Genomic DNA, 13,621 nt, shown 5'->3' with positions numbered 1-13,621 from the left:
CGAAAAGCACTGTCACCACAAGGCGCGAGAGGTATGATAAACAAGACAACTTAGTACATTTTTCAGAGTGATTCATGGAATGGTCATGAAAATAAGTGTTGATGTATAATATTCCTGGCTAGGGAATTATCAGAGGATGATTCTACAGTCAAGACAATTTCATCTCCATTGGTAACTACACGTCCCCCCCCCCCAGTTCTCAGCAGAAACGATTTTGTATTTCGTCTAAATTGGATGAGAAAATGTTGGGGGAGGGGTAATATTTTGACACCGTACTTTTTGTGATGTAATCATATGATTTTCAAACTGCCAATTTTCAAACAAAAGTTTGTCATAGGCGTTCCCTTCGGATAAAATTGGCGTTCCCTGTTGGTAAAAGGGCATTTTCTGGTGGTTAAAAGGGCGTGGCTTAAATTTTTTCACTTTTTCCTCCTAGGGCTGGCACCGCCATTGAATACATCAATACATCGTAAATATACTAATGTTGTGAAAATATCCGTGCAAAGCGGTCTTGGCCAAGGGGCGATTGCCCCTAAGAAATTTTTAAGACTGGGGTTTTATGCTATTTTATAATCTGCTTGTAAGCAGAAAAGGCCACGTATAGGTAAAATTGCTTGAAAGAATGCATTTTCCAGCGAACTAGAATCACTAATATTAGAAAAAATTTTCTGACCCTTCTGCGGCAACCATGGTGCCACCACGGGTCTTGATGAGTTGGTCAAGAAGTCAAGGACGCATACTTACCAATAGTTCAGCAAAATTTTAATTTTTAACATACATAGTAATAAATGTTTTTGTTCGAGTCACCAATTGAGTTTTTTGTAGCTACAAAGACAAAGTTTTTATCCTTCAATTGATTTTTCAATAACTCATGAAATTTTTTCACCTCGGCTTCTACAAATAAAATGCTCGGACTTGTTGAAGGGAGCCTTTGCTTGGGCTCGGGGGCTCTAAAAATGTTAGTGCGGCCCTGGTCAGCCCCATTGCTTTCGGTTTGTACTCAGTTTTGTACCCAGTTTTATTTTTGGGTTTGGCAACCTAAACTCTACAGCTTGCATGCGTGAGAGAAAAATCTACACATGACACTTATCTATGATGATGTACAAGGTGCTATTGCATTAACCCCCTAAACACTCCCTCTAGATAGGCACCGCGCGGCAATTAGGCTAGCAGCCCCCCCCCCACTTTTTGGCAATAATAGGCTAGAAAACTTTTTGAAAGATTTGCTCTAACGCAACTTTGGATAGTTAACTCCTATGTTGTAGCAGTTCTTATTGACTGGGAACCATTTCTGTTCATTTTCTAGACAGGGATGCAGTCGTAAAATTTTAACAAGGGTGGGGGGGGGGGGCTCTATGAAATTTCCATGTTGTTCTTGTCATGTAATCATTGCAATTTGAACATGACGAGGTTTATGTTTTTTTCCGATCATTGGCTGAGTTTGGTTGAGCCAGGTACATTGACTTTTTGAGCGACAGCTGGGCGAAGAACGTCGATAACAAGGGAAGGGCCAGGGGGCTGGGGGAAATCCTCATTGAACGTTCAAGGTAAGGGAGCAAAATGTTTATATCGTTCTGGGGATTAGTGAAAGCCACCCTCATGGTTGACGGCGAGAAAAATTTTGAGATATGACATTCTAAGGATGAACATGCATCTAAAATATTTACAGCATCGATAAGGAGGAATTTTCTTTTTAATAATAATAACCCATTGGCTGGGTTTTGAGCTGACACATTTTCTCTTGTGAAGATTTTATAAGCTAACAAACTGTGCTACTAAAATGTCATGCAAAACTGCTATTCAGTTGACTTAGAAAGTATTCATAGCTTGCAGATAAAGAAAATTCAATTTTGAAATCAGAACAGCATTAAGAACGCCCAAGTCTGAAATTATCCCAAAAATAGGAACATCAATCTTCCGCAAAAATAGTATTGCTATTATAAAAAAGAGTGTAGTGCATCAAATATTAGAAATAGGCAAGACAGAATCAAATATAAGCACCCGTCTGCTGATTCAAGCAATTAACCCCATTTCTAAGTGCAACAATAAAAAGCCAACAAATATGGAGGCTCGGTAGAAAATTAAGTATTTTTATAAAAAAGGTGAGTAAAAGTAACCAGTAAGAAATCTTTCAAGGATTTTTTTCTATCTTTATATATCAAAATGTATCCATTTTCATGCATGTAAAGCATGCAATGCGTTTAAAACTTTCAGTTGCATTGCTTTCCTTTTCTTGCTAAGTCGTCAATGGCTGACCTGTGACGAAGCAACAATTCTTCACAGCTTTCTTTGCGTTATCTTGTTTAATGATTGATGTATTAGACGACTGGAAGATTTTCTGGTCTTCTCCTCTAAAAATGGCATTTTCAAGTACCGTTCCTTTTTTTAAAGAGATTGCCCATCTGATTCAGAACAACAGAAGTCATTATATTCAGCTTTAAAATCTTTCCTCTCTAATTGAAACACTATAGACAGGACATATAACCTGACAATCTGACATTCAAGCTAATGTTTACTTTCTCAACGGATTCTTGTAGTAGGGAGTCCAGGCTTTCATAATCTGCCAGGTGACTTTTTTGAAAATGTCTGGATGTCACGGGACTGATGACGTCATTTAACGGTAAAAAATCAGACAAAATCATTGCTAGCTCTTTACTGGATTGTTATTTTTTGACGCAAATTACATATTTTGACTCGTCTCATTGTAAGCTTTTAATTGATGTATATTTAAGAATGATTTGCCAGCATAAGTATTTTTATTATGACGTCATCAAAAATTTTGCATGACGTCATCAAAGATCTTTTTGTCATTAAATGATAAGTTGACATAACTTTGTATTAATATGAGGCTGGATGTCAGCAAAAGCATTTCATCTTTAATTTTTTCAATCAAATAATTAGTATTTAGATCATTTAAATTACGTTTTAATACAAATAGGCTTGAAATCAGAATGATTTTGCATGCTAACTCGAAAGATGCAAAAGTAGTTGTTGTTGCGAAGGATACTGATGTATTTGTGCTGCTTGTTCATGCAATACAGGAGTGCAAACCACAAATTAGTGGTTTATGTGCATAAACAACAAACAAATCGTCGAGATTTGAGGCATCGCTGAAACTGTTGGTTCCAAAAATTGCTGTGTCCTTCCACAGATCCATGGAATTATGGGCTGAGACTCTCAGAATAAGTTATTGCCGACGCAAATACATTCGAGAAACTGTAGAACATAGTGGAACACTATATTAAAGCCGCTTAGGGACAAGGATTCATATATATCAAATCTGAAAACAAAATCATCTGCAGCAGTTCCACAGATCCACAATCATTCAATCAGAGAAGAATTAAATTGTGTCGACTTAACAAGGTTATTTTGGCTACAGTGTTTAGATGCAATTACTACAAGACATGTCCCAAATGATAATTCAAAAAAATGCCTTGCAAAAAAATAACTTGTGCTCTGATGAAGCCGCGTATGCCGAGGCGAAATATTAGCCTTTACTGATTTACGTGTTTTTATTATTGTTTATTCTCGGCGTATTGCGGTGTTTCATATTTGCTACATTTTTATCGACTTTTCGCCGCAAGAACTCCATGGAGCCCGTCGAGCAGCCTGCTACAGTGGCCTTTTCTTCATTCACACAAAAAAATAACTGGCTGAAAAAGATCTAGAATTAGAAAAAAGGTATATAAAAGAGGAAGGCATTTATTATCAAATTGAAATATTATACTTGAAATTTAGTCAGGGGCAACATTAAGCAAAGAGACATATTTGTGCCGCTTGAATAAAATGTTACGCAGATTTGATGATTCAATGCTTAAACTATGAATCTTCATTACTGCGGCGATTCGGGCTTAAACCATTTGATCCTGCCAGCTTTAATCCAATGAAGTTGAAGTACTGAATCTAGTGCTATCTGCAACTTTCCATTAATTTGTCTTGTTCTTTGTACCAAAAGTTTCTTGCCATTTGTCTTTTTTTTGCCTCACGGTCATCACATCAGGGTTAATTTTTATCGCAAATTTTAAAAGTATCTAAATTTAGTGCTATAAAGCTTTCATTTGGGTCTACTTTGAAGCTTGCCAAGCATCTGTTCTTGCTCCATTTTTGATTATCGATTATAAAGATTTCATTTAATTGAAGAATCCATTTCAAAAAGCATAGCTGTGAATTGTGATTGTGGTTGCCGATAGGTATGATATAGCTAAGAATTCGAATTAAATTAATAAAACATATTAAAATGATAACAGTGCTTATAATGTTTATCGAAAGTTTATAGCTAAATACAGTAAAATACAATTAGCACAAACATAAACTTGACAAATAAAGCTATTACGTAACAAAAAGTTAAGTGATTGGAATATTAATGCATATTAGATAAAAGTAAGATTCCATATGCATGGTTTTCTCCAAATGTAATATGTCCATTTAAACTTGCGGATATATCATATACAGACGAAAATGTGCTGAGAATAACTTGGTTAGCCTAGGCAGCGATTAGCTAAACAGTCAGATGTTTTAAGATAAAATTCAATCTTAGAATTATATCAGACAGAGCAGTTCATTTTTAGCTGAATGTCCTTCAAAATATATATTTTGCAGCAGTCTGAAGCAGTCTTACAGTATTTCACGCCATTCTTATAAGAGCACAATGACCCTGAAGTGTGTTGGAAGAAAAGTGCTTCAGTATACTACAGAGGATCTTTTAAGGAATTTTCACCGGTGGGGAACGGACACAAAAGGACATTTCTCTTAACGTGACACAACTGATGGCAAAAACAAAAGGAAAAAGTGTATCCATAGTATGTAAGGCTTCAGGGTCTTGCACATCAGTCCTTACTCCAATGCAGTGAAAAGTTACATTTAAACCAGAAAAAATAATGAGCATTCAGATATTGGCAAGTTTGCAGGACAATGAATTTTCCACGAATTTCATAACCTCGCTTTGGTGTAGTGCAAGAAAATCAAACAGACACATACATAAAACGACAATGACACAACAAGCAGTAATGATTTTAAAACAAATTTTTAAGAAAAAGGCACTTGCTAGTGGGGAATCATGGGCCATCTAGTTGGGAAATTTAAGGGTCTGGTGGGGAAATTCCCCACTAGTTTGTATGTTAAAAGATCCCCTGGTATGCTATGTTTTCGCTATTTCGTGCCATCTTCAAATTCTGCGATACCAAAAACTTATTTGGTCATTGCTTTCTATTGTTCTGTTCCTCTTCTTTTATTTTTCAATTTTAGCTAGCATTTCATTTCTTGAGTTTTCTTGAGTCTCAACTTGCCTTGTTTCTTATATTCTTAATCTTTGGGCAAATCTTAGCCTGTTGTTGTTATAAAAAACTTGTATTTTGATTTTATGATTTGTCTCATGGCCGCATGTACTCATTTAAATAGCGATCAAACAAGATAATTTCTCATTTAACTTAAGTGTTTAAGAAATCAAAATGATTTACAACATAACACCAGAAACATACTGCTTATTGTAAACAAAGCCAACGCTTCATGTCCTACTGTTCTTCCTCGCATTCGCAAATGACTTAAAAACGAAAAAATTGCTTTGTCTTCTTCAAAATTATTGCATGAGGAAATTGGGCCAAAAATTTGCTTGAATTATACGCCAAATTTGCAGTGAAAGGTGAAGATTTATTTGACCTTGTGCAAAAAAAGTTCATCAAAAGAAATTATTTTCATAATCAAAAAAGAATGGGTGATATCCACTATACCACAAGACTACTGATATTCCAGGGGGCGGCTGGCTATGATAAGCTGTTGGATGCATATACCAGCCCGACTTAACATGCTTCACGCCATATCCCACGATTTCAACGAAAATGCTGTTAAAACTGCAAGTTGTTGTTACCACGAGATCTCCCCCTGAACCACTTGTTGCTTGAAAAGCGACACATTTTCTTGAGATTACGTGCATCATCTGGTTTTGCCCGTTTTTGCAAAACAGTTGACATTGGCGCGTTATTATTAGCTTTCCTTGCGAATTCACTTTCACGCACATGTTGTGTTGGTATCCCTTGAATGCCAAGTAGAATGGTGTTTCAGCTGTAAATTAAAATAAATTCATTACACAGAGATAACAAAAGATCTTGAAATCTTATCTTGAAATCTTCAAAATAGAAATTAGATACTGAGAAAGAGCAGGCTTCTTATCCTGTAGCCAGATATATTTTGCTATGCAAGAAAGTATTTTGTAAATAAGCTACAAAAATTTCTTCAGATAAATCATTTTCGGCGGATAAACTTCGTCGAAAAAAATTTAAGACATCTAGACAGGGAATTTACTGTAACAATCTAGCAAACTGGGTAACCGAAATTTTTGAAGTGGATTTGACTTCTATGATGGTTGGTCGTCAATTTAAGCCTTGGGCACATTCTCGAAAATTTGTTGTTGTCACGTGATCGATGACGTAAATACTCCCCGGTCAGTAAAATATTTATGACAACATTTTTTAAATCTGAGTATACCATTCAAAAGAACATGCAAAACTGAGTCAAAAATTATAAAACACTTATATTGTTTGACTTATTGTTTCGAAATTATAAATGTTTGAACTTTCTATGACGTCATCAAAATGGCCGCCACTGGATTTTGTAAAGAGCAGTTTTTCATCGTGTGCGCTATGTTAAATGACCATCAGAGGTTAAAAATAAGTTTTTTGATGGAAGTTATCAATTCTACAGCAACTGAATCTATTGAACATAAATATTATTGATAGAAAAGTGCGAAATAACTAATTTAGAAACAGCTGTTGAGGTCACGTTACCTTTCTTCAAGTTGCTTTTTTTATCAATCATAACACACTTCGAATTGTAGATTAAATGCCAAGAATAATTGAAAATTTCATTAATTCGCTCAAAAATTTCTCATTAAAAAAGAAAATTTGTTTCGTGTGCCCATTGACCATTAAGTAAACAGTCAGAACGTATGAAACAGCTTTTTCCCCTTAGTTTGATAGTTTGATTCAGAACAGGTTGCGAAAATGTAGTTGCAAGTATGATATACTATGGCTCAATCGAAAGCTTTCCTGTCTTCAAAAGTGATTCAGCCGGACCGTTGCTGTTTTATTTGTTGCAAAGAAATTAAGAAAGGCGACAAGCCCCAAAGAATTGGGGAGAAGGGGTACGAGAGATTTATAGCATTGGCCGCAGAATGGTCACGAATAAATATTCCAGTTCACGAGGAGAAGCATAATTTCACAGAAGTTTTTGCTAGGATTCAAGATCGTAGACAGGAAAGCGTTGAGATCTATGTACATTCAACATGCAGAGTACATTTTAGGAATAACAGTGAACGTTATTTGAAGAATTATGGAACAAAGGATTATGAAGCATCATACGAACACGAACTGGGTAATGATTTTGATGAGACCTAACCCAAATCACCTAAAAAGCAATCTTTGAGATCCCAAACTCCGTCATTGTCATCAAAGCGTATCTGCTTCATATGCAATGCAAAACGCAAAAGCGATCACTACCCTTATAATGAAGGAGGACTAAGAAGATGTGATACCAAAGTCACAGCCAACAAACTAATGAAACAGATTTAAAGTCTCGAGGTCATGGTGGCAGCATCACTGGTGATTCTTTCTCGACGATACATGGGGACCTTATAACAGAACTTTTCAACAAGGAAACAAAGGGAACTGCTGGCCCATTTCGTTCCGGTTTTAGCACGAATATCGAGGCAGCAAACAGCTGGGTGCAGACAATACACATCCACAGCATGCTAAGGATTGCATTGAGAAAACAGCTGAATATCAAGACTTCGTCAAAACATAAGGAGTCTACGAACAGTGGCAAGAAACTGCATGCTGAGCACGTGTCAAATTTGAAGAAGACCCTGAGAGGATATGGTGTAAATCCATTTTCATCGGATCATCCAAAATGCTTATCAACTGGAACAGAGGTAGATCCTGCTGTGGTAAAGGATATGTTGAATGCATCAGAAATAGGAAATGAAGCTTTTTCTACTTTTGTTTCAGAAAGGCTCATTAAAGGATCCAAGAGTTTCTTTGCCCCGATAAAGAGAATAAAGTTAAACACAGGCATATTGGCAAAGAAGAAAACCATCAAGGCAGCATCCGTCCTAAAAGAAGATTGTCAAGCTTTTGGACTCTTAGTCTCTAAAGCTGTTAGTCTGGAAGAAGCATTTTGTTTTCCAATCACTACGTTTCCCTTGTCCATCGCAACTCCTGAAGGCACACTGCGACAATCAAACAAGTCCTCATTGAGAAATTTCCTCATTGCACAGTCGAAGAGTCCTACAACTAACATACCTAAAAATGCTGCATGGTTTATTGATGGGATGGCAGCAGTGAGATCACTCAAGTCAAGGAAGGCATACAGAGAGTGGATGATTGCCCTTTTGCAGTTTATGGAGCCACCAGTAGAATCGTTGCCGTGCTTGGTTGGGATGATTAACGACACATACCGAGAGCAGAGTGCGAAACAAGGAGCAAGGAGAGATCGTGGGGAAACTGGTACGCGAACCAAATTGGAAGGTTTTGATCAGCATATGCCAAAAGGAATCAAGTGGAACGAATTTTTGCAGAATCAGGGAAATAAGGAAGAGTTGATAAAGCTTATTGCACAACATATGATGATTGAAGAAGCTAGAGGTACGATAAAGCAGCCATTCATCGTCACAGAAGGTAACAACACGTACAGAGTGGAGAGAAATGGATGTGAGCTGATTTACCGTTGTAATCATGAAGAAGCGGACACCCGCTTGGTTTTGCATGCGTCATTGGAAGCAGCAGACGTAGTTATTGTCTCCAAAGATACCGATGTCCTGATCCTTCTTATATGGGCATATTCAAAGCTTTCTGTTTGTAAAACGTGGCTTTTCAAGTACGACCATGATAAATATGCTGACATAGGAGTAATTTGCCAATTTTTAGGATATGATCTTTGTCAAGCACTTCCAGCAATACATGCAATATCAGGATGTGACACCACTTCCTATTTCTACAAGGCTGGAAAAGTTAAAATCATCAAAAAGTTGTTAAGTTCTCCGTCGAAATGCCAGATGCTAGAATCTTTCGGTCAGGATCAAAGACTCGAGTCTGAAAAAATCGACAACGTAAGAGAGTTCATCAGGACAGTTGTTTACAGTGGCAAGGTAGGCGAGTCATATGTAGAAACGAGAATCCGACTATATAAAGAAATGAAATCAAAGTCTTCATCGTCAGTTCCTCCTGATCCAGATTCAGTTGAGCAAGCCATCAGACGAGCAAATTACCAAGTGTTCCACTGGGTCCGCTGTTGTGACGTTAACATTGAGACAGTTAGCTTTGAAAATCACGGCTGGAAATGGGTCGAGGGAAAGCAGGTTGTAGTTCCGATCTGGTTTAAAGGCAAGCAATTGCCTCCTTCACTTTCAACAAGCAGAAAGAAAACAGCCAAGAATCTCAACTATGACAACGATGGCGATGCGGAGATGAGTGATGATGAAATTAAGGGCCAAAAACACACTTCAAAGAAGAGAAAACACCACCAAAGAGATGCATTGCCCAGTACATATATCGATTATGATGGGGATAGCGAAATGACAAGAAAAGAAATCATTGATGGCTCGGACACTTCAATAATCGATGAACACGAAAGTGAATGGGAAATTTCAGACTTTTCGTCCAGTGGGGACTCAATGGATGAATGGTTGCCTTAAGTTCGTAAACTATGATGTTAGCGGATGGTAACATAGAGAGCAGCTAATCTCGGCATAACTGAAACCTAACTTGTATGTTTACAAAACAATTTGGTTGCTAAGAATTGTTTTAGTAGAGTGCATACGATGAAAAAATGCTCTTGACAAAATCCAGTGGCGGCCATTTTGATGACGTCATAGAAAGTTCAAACATCTATAATTTCGAAACAATAAGTCAAACAATATAAGTGTTTTATAATTTTTGACTCAGTTTTGCATGTTCTTTTGAATGGTATACTCAGATTTAAAAAATGTTGTCATTAATACTTTACTGACCGGGGTGTAATTACGTCATCGATCACGTGACAAAAACAAATTTTCGAGAATGTGCCCAAGGCTTAAATTGACGACCAACCATCATAGAAGTCATATCCACTTCAAAAATTTCGGTTACCCAGTTTGCTAGATTGTTACAGTAAATTCCCTGTCTAATCTTTTCAGAATTGAGGCAAAACTCGTATGGAGTAGTTTGCTTAATTCTAAATCTCGTATGCACCGACTCCAGTAAACTTAAAATCTTGAAGAAATTCATTCATTGGACAAATTTCGGACGTTTTTTTACAAAATTCATATCGTAACAAATTTTCGGACAAAAACAAAAGCAATAGAATAACATTTAAACAGCATGTTACTTCTTATAAAGCTTACTATGAAGTCAATACCTCATTTGATTTAAAATCGAAAATCACATGAGTTCAAAGACGTCTTTATTCCATCTCTCTCAATGGGGATCTTGTTTTTTTCATTTCAAGAGCCATTGCAAAAACTTTTGAAATCATCCTACGATTGCTGCAAATTTCACCGTGACATATATCAAAACAAAGATATAAATTACCATTTGATATTTTCGCATCTACTATCTCGAACAATAAGATAAGGCCTACCTTTGTTTCTTAAAGGATACAGATCCCAGCCTTTGGTTATGCTTGCCCTGGTATGAAGCGACTCGAAACATTCCAAGCGCGCAAGTATGCATTCCACCCCAGTCGCACCAGTTTTTAGGATGAGAAAATTAGCAACATTGCAATTCTTATTCATTGTACACCGATGTATACATAATTGAACGCTGGCTACTTGCAGTTGCTGGGAATAGGGTGGCAGTAGCTTCATGTCTTTCAGGTATTTCTCTATTACCCATCCTTGCCCCTTTGTGAGCAAAAGAATCAGTTGCAGCAAAGTTGAAAGTGGACCAGGCTCAAACAGCTTCATTTTCTCGAAGAGTCTCGTCATCAACTAAAAACTACTCCAGTAACTAAAACCGATTAAAATACCGAGTACATAAATATTTGAAGAGACCAGCAGACAGTTGTTCAGCTGAACGACATATGATTATTTTCATCTTTTTATCTCAGTGTCTAAAGTTTTGGCGACAATTTTGTCCAACCCCGCAATGCCCAATTTTTCAGTAAACAGTGTTTGACACTGTTTACTGAAAAACATATGAATATTCAATGAGCACTTAAGAAGTCGTTTTAAAAAGGGGTAGTCGGTTGGACAGTCTAGTAAACTTTGAATACAATAATTGAATAGAAAGTTTAACATCACTTATGTGTTTCTGTGTAAGATAGCCCAAACAGGATTTTTACGATCATTACCCGCATAGGACTTTGAAAATTATTCGAATCAAATTTATATGACATGTGGAAATTTACCTCCAAAATCGATAATTTTTCAATTGAGGTAAAAAGGGAGAATGCCATTCCAACAAAAATCTAAAGCAACAAAGAAGCTCGATTTCTAAAAAAAATTGGATAACAGTAAGCCTTACTGGCCTTGATAGCGGTTCAAAGCTTTGGGAATCAGTCTTCACCAAAGGATTTTCACTGGCTGCCCCCACTCGGTAACTCTAGGTTTTGAGCCCTTTCCCCACATACAGTGCCGCGGAGAGGATTTATGGGCCATAGGTCGGGACAAAAGACAAATAGTAAAGTAGGCCTAAGGCATAATCTTCTAGGGGATACGGAGAATGCTCCCCCGGGAAATCTAGCATTGATTCATATAAGCATGGTCTATATCATTTGAATTTATCTTTGTGTTACTTCAAATGAATATGAACCTTAAATGCTATTTGATATAGTAACAGAGGTTGCCTTTCTCAATTTCTCTTTGACCCTTTTAAATATCTATACTCTGAATGCCCAAGGTGTAAGGTAATTATTTCTTTCATAATTTCTCTTCTTTCATAATCATTTTATAATATGACTCTGCAGTAAATTTCACTTGTTTGTTAGTCTTTATCCCCGTCAAAATTATTATTTTATGCATACAAAAGGTAACAAACTATTCTATGGATCAGCAGAAAGAATCTGGCAATGCTAGATGAAGGTTGGAGATTCCATGTATCCTGTTATCTGGTCACTAGCCGTGGGTAAGTGATAACTTCCCCACATTTTCCCCTGCAAGTGCTACCACAAAGGCCTCAACACATTAGTCAAAAGGACAGCTGTTTTTGTATCAAAATGTTTACAAAAGAGACTATTTTTTAATATATCTATATAAAGTTTGCAAATCCACTGCTATTATTTCAAACTAGCAACAATATGTTGAATTTTTCGGCAAAAGGTACTTTCTAGCAATTTTTCAATAGATTATTGCTTCATAATACTCTGATAACAACATTTTTCAAGTGTCATTGAAATTATGAATTTGCTAGCTAGTTCATTGGCCATCTAAAACTGCTTTGTTTGCTATTTTGGTTGGCAAAATTGCAATTATGACTACTGTTCTGGCTACCTATTTTTGATACCTACCTATTCTATATAATTTGAACATATCTGATATCTTAACACCATACTTCATAAAAATGAGAATTTCTTGAAAATTTTAAAAGTCTTAGATAATGGAAAACATTTAATTCGCTAACAAGGTTCAATTAAAACCGACACACTGTTGCACATAGATGCGCGTGCCATATAGTAAATTTGCAATGTGATCAGGTCAGAATGTGATTTCTAAAGAGCAATGTGATCTGACCTATAAAATTATGGTTGTTGAAGCTTTCCGCTTTGTCAAACAACTTACTTTCTGAAGTTTCATGATAGTACAGACGCACAGTATAGAATTGTGCATGTTATGATAATACTAAATAAGATGAAATCCATATCAAGCTTCAAAAATGCCCCCAAAAGCTATTTTTCATTATTTTTGAAAAACTATATATTTGCAGTCACCTTTTGCAATCATTTAAAAAGTCACAATGGAAAATATTGACTTGCATGTAGATATCAAGAGATGCTCGAAACCTAGATTTCATTAGCATAATGTATTTATATGAATTAATATTGCTCGGAAATCATATTCTTGAAAAGAGCACTTTGCTGCCCCTTTGCTGCCCCCGTGGCTCCGGCGCCCTTTCATCCGCTTACATCGTAAGAATGTTTTCAAAAATTTTCAAAATCGTAAAAGCCTCAAAGATTCTTACAAGAGATTTTGTTTTTCTGATGGTCAAAATAGGCTTAGAACGTATGATCCAAACGAGACAGACGTACAGTTTTGTAGTACCTAAGGATATACCACCTGAACATTCTTAAAAATTGTGACTCGTGGCTTTAATATGAAATATAAGTTCACGTCATGGCGCAATGCATTCTGGTACTTGTAGTTAAACCCACGAACATTTGTTTATGTTTTGTACGGCGATCGTACGAAGTTCTGTTATTATTCAACGCTCTTTGCTGAAATAGTCAAATAAATAATGGAAAATACGGCAGAATGTACATAACAGAACATCCCTAGATTTTCTAAAAGCTATGGATAAACTTTATCATTAACGCCAGATTAAGTTTACTTATGTTTCTCACTCATGTCTCTGTGTCCAGAAGACGCTGGAAGGGCTGTAGGGCAAGGGTGTAAGAAAGTGCCAAGAAAAAATTGAAAATAACCACTTAATTTTTTGAGGTC

The 13,621-nt window shown here is 36.5% G+C and overlaps 2 protein-coding genes across 2 annotated transcripts; one reads left to right on the top strand and one right to left on the bottom strand.

Annotated features, from left to right (window-relative positions):
- Positions 1–4,174: 4,174 nt before the first annotated feature.
- LOC148958618 (uncharacterized) lies at positions 4,175–10,992 on the bottom strand. The gene is made up of 2 exons (XM_089112093.1): positions 10,606–10,992; positions 4,175–6,057 (listed from the first exon to the last, which is right to left on the bottom strand). Exons 1-2 carry the CDS (start codon positions 10,949–10,951, stop codon positions 5,675–5,677), a joined length of 729 nt encoding a protein of 242 aa, XP_088968219.1. The 5' UTR covers positions 10,952–10,992; the 3' UTR covers positions 4,175–5,674.
- On the top strand, positions 7,075–10,185 carry LOC135685615 (uncharacterized). The gene has a single exon (XM_065201600.2). The coding sequence runs from the start codon at positions 7,739–7,741 to the stop codon at positions 9,680–9,682; it is 1,944 nt and encodes a 647-aa protein (XP_065057672.2). The 5' UTR covers positions 7,075–7,738; the 3' UTR covers positions 9,683–10,185.
- Positions 10,993–13,621: the final 2,629 nt, after the last annotated feature.

Source organism: Rhopilema esculentum, chromosome 13, assembly GCF_057945365.1.
Source record: "Rhopilema esculentum isolate cy_ngs chromosome 13, ASM5794536v1, whole genome shotgun sequence".
NCBI classification, from domain to species: Eukaryota; Metazoa; Cnidaria; class Scyphozoa; order Rhizostomeae; family Rhizostomatidae; genus Rhopilema; species Rhopilema esculentum.
The sequence above is the reverse complement of the archived record's forward strand: the minus strand, read 5'-3'. Positions and strand labels throughout refer to the sequence as shown.

Excerpts from the sequence above, each read along its gene's own strand:
- LOC135685615 (XM_065201600.2), top strand. The coding sequence starts at position 7,739 with ATGCTAAGGATTGCATTGAGAAAACAGCTGAATATCAAGACTTCGTCA.
- LOC148958618 (XM_089112093.1), bottom strand. The coding sequence starts at position 10,951 with ATGACGAGACTCTTCGAGAAAATGAAGCTGTTTGAGCCTGGTCCACTT. Across the intron at positions 6,058-10,605 it reads GTATCCTTTAAGAAACAAAG|CTGAAACACCATTCTACTTG; the intron begins GTAGGCCTTATC and ends TTTAATTTACAG.